Source organism: Enoplosus armatus, chromosome 12 (assembly GCF_043641665.1).
Source record: "Enoplosus armatus isolate fEnoArm2 chromosome 12, fEnoArm2.hap1, whole genome shotgun sequence".
NCBI classification, from domain to species: Eukaryota; Metazoa; Chordata; class Actinopteri; order Centrarchiformes; family Enoplosidae; genus Enoplosus; species Enoplosus armatus.
This window is the reverse complement of record NC_092191.1, coordinates 13,359,510-13,369,464: the sequence shown is the minus strand read 5'-3', so window position 1 is coordinate 13,369,464 and position 9,955 is coordinate 13,359,510. Positions and strand designations below refer to the sequence as shown.

At 40.6% G+C, this 9,955-nt stretch overlaps 1 protein-coding gene across 2 annotated transcripts; it reads right to left on the bottom strand.

The window, feature by feature from the left end:
• Positions 1 to 6,057: 6,057 nt before the first annotated feature.
• Positions 6,058 to 7,424, bottom strand: fuom (fucose mutarotase). Of its 2 annotated transcripts, XM_070916357.1 has the most exons (6): positions 7,340 to 7,424; positions 7,056 to 7,124; positions 6,888 to 6,958; positions 6,695 to 6,793; positions 6,523 to 6,596; positions 6,058 to 6,289 (listed from the first exon to the last, which is right to left on the bottom strand). In XM_070916357.1, exons 1-6 carry the CDS (start codon positions 7,422 to 7,424, stop codon positions 6,223 to 6,225), a joined length of 465 nt encoding a protein of 154 aa, XP_070772458.1. In that variant the 3' UTR covers positions 6,058 to 6,222. The 2 variants fall into 2 exon arrangements, with proteins under 2 accessions (XP_070772458.1, XP_070772460.1); XM_070916359.1 differs by lacking the exon at positions 7,056 to 7,124.
• Between the last annotated feature and the right edge of the window lie 2,531 nt (positions 7,425 to 9,955).

Here is a 9,955-nt window from a genome sequence, read left to right as displayed (position 1 = left end):
GTAATTCGTGCGGTTAAACTCCACCGTGAGATGTCTAATGTGTGTTTAATGGGTGTTGGTGAGCCTCAATTAAGTTAATTGTAGATCATTGAGTTAATTTTAGTTATTTAGAAAACCCCAGCTTTCCTAAATGTTGTGAGTGTGGGGGGATATGACGGAAGACTGTGAGTAAAGACAGAGGGGTGGTTAGCCTCAAATACAGCCCTGCGCTCCGGGACGACCTTTATGGGATTTACTGATAGTAATGATGGTGATGATGAGGTTTTGGTGCTGATGATTGTTTTAAAGTGGAGGAGTGACTTTTCTGTTTTCATACAATATGCTCATTGTCACATTTCAAACAATGATACAGTGTGTGTTGAGATTTAGTGTGGAGTCTGATGTCTCCAGCTGATTGTCGCCTGTTAAATAGTCTGTTTTCTATTTGTTTCTTTGCCAGTGGAGAAGTCTTGATAAAGATGCTACTTTAAGTCAAGTAGAAACATGACGACCGCATTCCTCACAGTCTTAACAGTAATAAGCAGCTATTGGTTTTGGGGCAGAGCCAGGACATCAGATCCTGCACTTAAAGTTACAATTTTGAAGAAAGTGCTGTCATCAGTGGCAATGACATATTAAGCTACTGCATCTGACTACACTTGCATGTGCATGTGAGTAAGTAATTGGTACACACATGCATTCATGCACACACACTCATACACCTCGTGCAACAACTGTGTAACAGTAAGCAAAACGAAGCCATGATCATTCATTTTAAATTGGGAATTTAGTCAAATATTCATTTTGGTGGTTTCCCCCGTAAATTGCTGCAAGCTGCAACATTTGAAGCATGTTTTCTATCCCAGATTTACAGGCATAAATCATGACTTAATGCTGCATTTAAATAGTTACAGACAGGCAATTTATTCTTGGCTCACTCTTTGCATTTTGTGCAAGAACACTGTGTGACTGTGTGTGTGTTTCACAGTTTATTGGCAGCAATCATTACTTGCTGACAACTCCCATTCGTTCAGGTCTTTATTGTTGACCTTACATTTTCTAAAAGGCTTGTCATCCACATGATACATGCTCGTTCGCACATCCCATCAGCACACACCCCTAACCAATAGCAGGATACAAGTAGAGATATGCAGGGTGACTGAAAGAGGGAAACGTTCTTGGCAGATCAAACCAAGCCTCTGGTGGCGTCTGGAGGTGTTAGGGCACAATCTGTACATACCACATATAAAGATTAAATTATCCTCACATCACCTGCAGCCAATTTGGAAGAAGAGAAGCTGAGGGGGTGTTAGAGGCTCATTAAGAAATATTCCATCATGTTTTGCTTCCAGGCTTGGTAATTACACTACATAAACTTCTTCACCTCCAGAGAGGTAAATACAAAATGCAGTGACATATGGGCCATAAATATAATCCCAGTGAGATACAATATCATATAAATGTATATATAGTTTTTAATGTATGAGCATATTAATGTGATAAACGTTCATTCTGATATTACATTTAAATTTATTGTTTTTAATGAAGGATATGTTTTTACTGTAATCATTGCTTTTCTTTGAGCCTTGAAACAAATATAATTGTAAGTGAGTACAAAGTGAAACAAGGGTTTGACATTTTGGGAAACACTCCCACTCGCTTTCTTGTCAAGAGTTAGACGAGAACATCGATACCACTCTCATATCTGTATGGTCAAAATGATGCCATGCCAGCAGCCAGTTAGCTTAGCTTAACATAAAGATTGGAAACACCTGAAAACAGCTAGCTTAGCTGTGTCCAACGGTAAAATAAATCAGCTTACTAACTTTTCTACTATAGTATAGTGATTTTAAACTTCTTTCACTTTCAGACACGATTCAGTCTGATGGAGAGCGACCCATTTGCTGAGCAGCAACGCTCTGTCAACCAGAGGCAGGTTAAACCACAGAGGAGCGTGTTTTCTTGTAAGCCTGTGGGACCATTCAGAGGTTCATAGAGCAGAGTCCTGTGGTTACTCTGTGCTGGTAGCTTTCTGGGCCTCTGAAAGCTGTTTCACTGATGTGTGCAGGACACAGGGGGTAGATTGGTTGAAGCTTCAGCTCACTTTAACCATCAAGCCTCACTTTCGAGGCTTGAAGCAGCGGATGTCTTCTCCGAGGATTGTAGTGGTTTCTGGGAGACTGACAGAGCTTTTCCATAATGGCTCACATCTCCTGGCCTCAGTGTCAGTTTAACAGCCAGTTTGTCACCAGTATGAATCTGGCAGCATTTTTTAATAATTATCTTCATGAGAATTATCTTATTTAAAGGAATAGATTGACATATTGGGAAATACACAGGAGCTGGTTAGCTTAGCTTAGAAATAAGACTGGAAACAGGGGGAAACAGCTATCCTTGCTCAGAAAAAACATCAGCCTAAAGGTCACTAGTTAACACATTATGTCTCATTTGTTTAAGTTGAGCAAAAACCAAAGCTTTAGAGGTGCTGGTAGCCAGATTTTTTACCAGGCTAGGCAGTTTCCCCCTGCTTTCAATCATTATGCTAAGCTAAGCTAACCAGCTGCTGCCTGTAGCTTAATATATAGCAAACAAAATCAATCTATATAAGTGAATAAGTGGATTTCCCCAAATTTCTGGGTACTTCTTTCTGAATACAGAAAGTAGAATCAAACAGTAGTTGTTTCCTTGTCAGTATTTCATAGACTATCTGAAAGACGTCTGACATTTGCTTGCTTAGGGAGAGCCTTTCTGGGTAGAAGACAGTAGACCACTCAGTGACCTGGCAGTGGGGCTGGTCGAGGGGTAACATTGGACGTGTACATATGGATCTGATAGAGGGCAGATAACTAGCAGACGCGGTGGAGCCATCCCTTGAACGGAGCAGGAAGTGTGTGGCGGGTCTGTCTGCTCCTGTTCTTCTGTACAGTGTGTGTGTGTGTGTACATGTGATGAATCCTGTTGTCATGAGACATTATTAACCCATATGTTAACTTAATGACTCTCCTACTTGTATGAACAGTAAAAGAGGTGGAGAGTTCTCACAGCCACAGTGGTGCCCTAAGAAGCAAACTCTCACATGAGCTGCATCACAGCAGCTTAATTGAGGGACCACCAGCTGCTGAAACTTAGCATCACGTTCTTTAAGAGTGTATATGTTATGTTAGATTAGGTTACATTGGTTTATGGCTGTGCATTGCAACTTACAGATGTTTAACATATATCAGAGTTAAAACGTTTTCTGTCTTGGCCGCATATCAGAAAATTTGATTCATAAAGTGAGTTGTAATTTAAACAACGTATTCCGTACATCAAACTTGGGTGAGTTTTACAGTGTGATAGGATCGTGGCATGGATGTAGATTAGAGCTGACACAGTCAGTTGTGGCGTTGTGCCTGGCATTAAGATCACAGAGCGTTCATCTGCCTCCAATCTGTCCTGCTACGTTGGATGTGTATGCGAGGGGTAATTAGTTGTTTTAAATGATTGAAGATGTATGCAGGAGGGAGTCTGTCTGCGTCTAGTTCCTGTGAAAGTATGCCAAGCATGGTGGGTATTGTTTATAGTACATACGTATGCAAGACTTGATTATTGATACAACTCTAAATACTATACATTTTTATTCACTGTCCCTTCTTCTGAATAAATAATTGACCAGTTAGCATATTAATAAATTCCAACTCACTGTATTTGATTAACAGTAAAGCAGAAGTTGTATGATGCTGTTGTGTTGTATACAAGAAATGACCCACACTGAGCCTCACAGTTGTGACCCATAGTCAGTTCACAACTCGGCAATAACCGAGAGCGGGAAGTCAAAAAGGTTATTGTATTATGGTAACCTTTTTTTAATCAGATAAGTCCCATTGAGATTGAGACCTCCTTTTCAAGGGAGACCTTAGTGCATGTAAACAAGACTCCCAGCCACGCTCTGTGAGCCTGTACTGAGGCACAGCAGTGCTTTGAGCTAAATGCTAACATCAGGAAGCTCACAGTGACAATGCTAACACGCTGATGTTCAGCAGGTATGATGTTTTTAATGTTCACCATTTTGCAGCATTTTGTAGATGAATATGAACCAACTTCTTCATACACATACTTACAGCATATAATTCATTGCTATATTTCAATATCCACATATTCCACATATTTATATTGCACTGTGGTGGCATTGAGCCCTGGAAATAAGGACAACCCCCTTAAGGAGATTGGAGAAACTATTACTGCATAATAAAGTTTGTATCATGATAAAATATCTCAACCTCAGCTTAAAGGCCATGGGGCGTTTCTAACCTTGTGATCACTCAGTGCTGACGAGGAAGATTAATCACAAAAGTTATAATTGTTGTGTTAATGATGAATTACTACAGCTGACGTTCCTGTATTCAGAGGATACAAAGGTCAAGAAAATATAACTGGTTTATTGGTGGAACTTTGGTCCTTCATTTCCACGGCAGGTTGAACTGAAGTGCAAGACTTCTTGTTGTTCAGATCCAAAACACTGAGCTGAAAGCAAACACCATGTTCAGGTAAGAAAACTGCAGATGTCTTTAAAGTGGTGTCTGACTCTGATGGCAGTGGTTGTTAAGATGGTTTTAATGTTTAACAGTGTATGAGGATCTCTTGTCTGTCACACATGAGGACTTGAAATCTTGACATTAACATCTTGAGATTAATCCTGAGTCTCTTCATTTGTAGGTTTTCTCTAATAGTCTGTGTTTCTCTGATATTTGGCATCACAGGAAAGCCATATAAACCCTGGGTATGTATATATTGCTCCTGGCTGTCCACAGTAGCAGACTGTACAGCTTCAAATGATATGATAAATTATTCCTGAGGAATTTAAAATGACAAACATGTTTGTATGGTCACTAACTTGTATTTGGACAGCAGTCTTGTAATATTTGTGCTCTTTTCTCAGAATAAATTTACAGATGAAGCATTCCAGGACACCGTTATGTAAGTTGTAATTTCCTTAAACTAAAATGAAAGTGAATAATCTTCTCTTGGACTGAGGAAATGCAGTCTGAGATTGCATGATTTTTTTTATTTCAGGTCCATAGATGACGAAGGAAAGATGTCCTGGGGAGTGGAAGTGGAGCCTCCAGAGGACATGGACGAGACTCACTATGACATCGACCCTCGCATGATGATTTGGAAGAGTATGACAGGCAGTGGAAAGGACAAACAGCCCCTGGAGGCTGAAGAAGACTTGGATGAGCTTTATCATCCTTCAATGGCTGATCTCCTCAAACTTCAAATCCTGGATGCCCTTCCTGCTGCCGGCATCCAGGCAGAGCCCTCGCAGGAAGATGCCAATGTGAGGTACAATGAGGAACCAGAGGATAAAGATGACATCGACCACTCTGTTTTCAGTAAGGTGGCCTCAGAAGAACCTGAACAGGACTGGGATGAAGTCTACCACAAAGCGAGGGAGGAGCTGGACGTCTATCTGGCCCCACTAGTGGCTGGATACGAAGCTGGTGCAGAGGTCCGCGTTGCACACTCCGAACCAGAGAAGGATGAGGACGAGCTGTATCATCACGATGACCAGCGCTCACCTGTACAGATGGAGCCGCTGAGACGTGAGGTCAGGGGTGAAAGTGAGGTCAGAGTTCACCATCAACCAGAGGAGGACATGGACGACCTGTACCACAAAGATCTCCTGATGCCCATCCCTTACCAAGGTGATACTAATGCTGCCGCTCCTGTTGATTTGCCGTCTCAGAGGAAGCACAGTGAACCAGAGGAAGATCTGGATGATTTCTACCACCAGTGATCCTTCAACAACACAACCTGTATAGGTCCTTATCATTTCAAATCAGACATAGCTGATACACTGTAGCTGCAACAGGTGTCATTTGACTCCATTAAACTGTCCACGATAACAATGAACACATCTAAATCTCAGTGTCACTCATATACATCTTGATGATAAAGATACTTTAACCCACTCATCAAAGACTTCATGGGTTTTATTTATTGAAATGTTTGTACAACGCAGAAGTTATTTACAAAAATACACAAAAATTTCAGCTCCATGTAAACTGGAGATTAATCTGTTCGTATTTACAGTATTAATTACACATGAACAAGAATAGATTATGTTTTGGGTTCACAGCTTCTGGTAGAAACAGAACAAAACAAAAAATGTGTTTTATGCAAACTACCTCTTGATTCACAGTTGTGACTGAAGTCATCATTTCATCATCATTACTTTAAAATGTGCATGTGAGTGAGCGTGCATCACTGCATCTGCTCTGCAGGAATGACCCCCTTCTTCAGTATCAGGTTACCATACAGAGCTGTTTCCCTATGTAGAAAGAGCAGAGGAATATAAGAAAGAGGAACATATTTTATCCACAACAATTTTAAGGACATGTTTGAAATAATGAGACTTTTGTGTAACATTATTAAAATATTAGTTATTTGTGAAAAATAAGCGTGGTTCCAGACCTCTGAATCACCGTCCACATGTCTGAAATTCATATAATTCATGTGTGACTCAAGCTATAAAATTCAAATGAAGGCAGAGAAAATACACACCCTGTTGCCACAACAGCGTAGGCTTTCTTAGCTCGTTCATAGAAAGCAAACCTTTCCACCTTCTCAAGAGGAGTCTAAATGTAAACAGAAGTCAACACACAAAGAGTCTAAACTCAAATGTACACAAAGTTATTTCGAGTTACTAAATCATTGGGTGGACAGGCTGTTTTACCTGAGACCCAGCCTGACCCAGGAGCTGTGTGTAAGTGTCCCACACAGGGACAGCTAAACCCCTCTGTTTGTCACTGTCTACCAGATCCATGACTGCAGCCTGTGGAGACATATCAGCACAGATTCAACAAATTACTCATTATTGCCATCTACAAGACTCAGTGTATTTAGCTTTAGATTTATGGGTCCTGTACCGGAGAGCTGACATAGGTATCCAGGGGCAACAGCTTCAAAATGGCCTCCAAAAGCTGTGGGATTCCCAAACCTACATAAAGATCAGACACAGTTGGAGCAATAAAGTATAAAACCACTCCAGTGCGCACACACACCCAACATTTTCATTAACAGAAGTGTTTACATACCATCAGCTCTTATCTCTTTTGGACCACAAGCACAAATGGAAGATGCAGGAAAGTTTGCATCAGCAAGGACTGAAAAAGAAGAAAAACAGAGTAAAACTTGTAAATGACTGAATTAACTAACATGGTTGTAGGTTAATGATCCTGTGAGATCAGTCCTGCTCCATCACTGTTTACACCGGTGTGTTGTGAACTTCGCCTTCTACCCTACAGTGCAGGTACAGACGTTATAGGCAAGCACAGCCGCTGAGAAAGGCGACTTATGTGTATGTATTTAAATATCATACCCAGTTCATCCCCATGGCCCATTTTAGCAAGAGCATACAGCAGTTCAGGCGATAAAACAGAGGGGATTCCTTTCAGCGCGACCATACTGGAAGCCCCAGAGAGCAGAGAACTGGAGCGTATTGAAGCAAAGCGAGAGCAGTCCCTGCAGCCTACTTCCGTCTTCGTTTAGGTCCGCCGGACATGCTTACCGATAAAAATTAGCCTCGTAACATAAAACAAAAGCTAGTTAGCGAGTAGCGAGTCTCACATGTGTATTATCATGGTGTCTCCTGGTGTTCGTCAAGCCAAATTTCAGATTTTAAGTTTCGGTCTGTCGGGCGGAGGTTACGCTAACTGAACTATCTTGATTTTTAGTTTAACTTCATTGTCTTTGTAGACGTAAGGAAACGAGTCATGTGATCAGGCGCCCTAATTTGATTGGTTAGTGGGGCTTCCACATCGGGTAAATAATTAAAAAAACTTAAGTAAACGTATAGACTCAAACAATCGCTCAAGCACATTTAATTGTCCGTCTGTAATCCTGTATGTTTTTATCATAAATAAATAGAATTATTATTATTTATTTCAGTTGATTTGATCACAACACGTAAATACTATTGCGGGTTTGTCGGGAAAAAGGCAGGCGATTTGTGCACTACAAAATGTTACATACATACTTACATACTACTAATTAATATGAAATAAGGATAATGTGTATGTTTTTCAATTAATTATTTATAAAAATGTGCAGTGACCTTTGCAAATACACTAACGACATATCATAGGCCTAATCTAACGACATTGCGGTAGCCTATCGAGAGCTATAAAACGGGAGTGTCATTAGTCCGACACGCTGTATAGTCGGTTAATCGTCGCTGTTTCTGACACCCTTGGGTGGGAATAATTCAAAGCAGACACCGGTGAATGTGTTATTCACGGTCTCTGGTGCCAAGAATGTGAGATAGGCCTAGGCCTAATGAAAATATTTGTCAGATGAAAACCACTCCACCCGGCCTGTTTCATCTGAGCCAGAGAAACTCTCAGCTGGATGGCAGAAAAGTGCTGAGGAATCCTTTCCATGACCGCAGATCCTGGTTCTGTAAAAAGCAGCAGATCTACATATAAAAAGGCTTTTATAAAAGTCAAGTCACAGTCTAGTATTGCAGTCTTGTGGGTCTATACTGAATTTACAATCCTTATACAGCTGCTGTTAATAACGAACAGGAGAAATATGTTGATACTTTATTGCATGTTTTTTTGCAAATATTATCTATATATAAGCCTATCAGCCAATTTCTGCATTCCAGACCTACAATGTATGTTGTTTCATTTCTGTAATATATAGGACTTGATGGTCTGTGTGTAATGCCATTCTTTAAACGTATTATGTCCTTTCTGCGCATTGTGCAGGAAGAAATCAGCCCACATCACATTACACAAATCTTTTGCTAAAGGGATCTATAAGTTTATTATTACCTTTATGCTAATCTATGTAGTTCTCAGTGGAGAAGGATTCATGTCTATATAGCTGCTTCCTTTTTCTCAGTTTTTGTCCTTTGAGTTACAGGCTACAAATGATACATGCATAGAAACGGATCAACGAGAATATAAAAATGAATTAAAAATGGAGATAAAGTCACCAACATGACTGAGTGGCACAGAGGCAGTGCCGTTCAGGAATATGAGAGTGGGTTTTGGAGAGGGCTGGGAGGCTGCTGGGCAGGAGAAAAGGCCCTTGCAGGAGCCAGGCCTGTCTGCCGGACTGAAAGCCCCTTTCTCCCTCTCTGGACCCATGCTGCTCTCTCTTTATTTCGGCTTCTTTAAATGAGTTTATCACGCTATGAGGGTCTGCGCTGCCAAAATGTAACGTTTTGCCCCCTTTGTCTGTGTGGAGAGCCTCAATTGAGTCTACATTTATTATTTTGACCTTTCGGTAGCCTCAAAGAGGAGCTTCTTTTTGGGCCCTCTCTGCAGACTTTTGTGCTTCCCCGCGGAGTGAGAAGACGAGTCTTTTTTTCTCCTCCTTTTTAAAGTTTTGTTCCAGGGGGCTGACAAGAAAGCAAGCTCCAGGGGAATATTGAATGAAAATAAAAATCAATTAGGCCATGGCCTTGTGAAGATATGGGGCGCCGCCGTGTGAAGATCAGAGAGAAAAAAGGTGCCTTGCGATGATTGGAGCGGCAAAAGAAAGCGCGCACTAACCAAATTTGTTCTGGTGTTTTCTTTGAAGTCAAAATTATTATTTTTTAATGTGTTCCCGAATATTTTCAACCGATAGGTGATGGGCATGAGACTTACGGATCAATCTGTGAGGCTGTATTCTTATTACATACAATTAAACATGGGTATTTTTTTCAGTGTCAGCTTGTAAAGGCGTGCAGCTGCTGAGATTATATGAGAATTTCCTCTAAATCATCACACCGGTAGTTGGCCTATAGTAGGCTATAAATCTTACTGAAATGATCAGCTTCACTGACATTTTGTCAAAAGGCTATCGACTATATGACATTTAAATCCAGCCCTTTGGTTATTGGATATTGTACAAATTTGAGCGCTGAACAAGAAAAGTTGGCCTATCATTATTATTATTATTATTATTATTATTATATTTAAGTAAAGAAAACACAAGTGAGTGT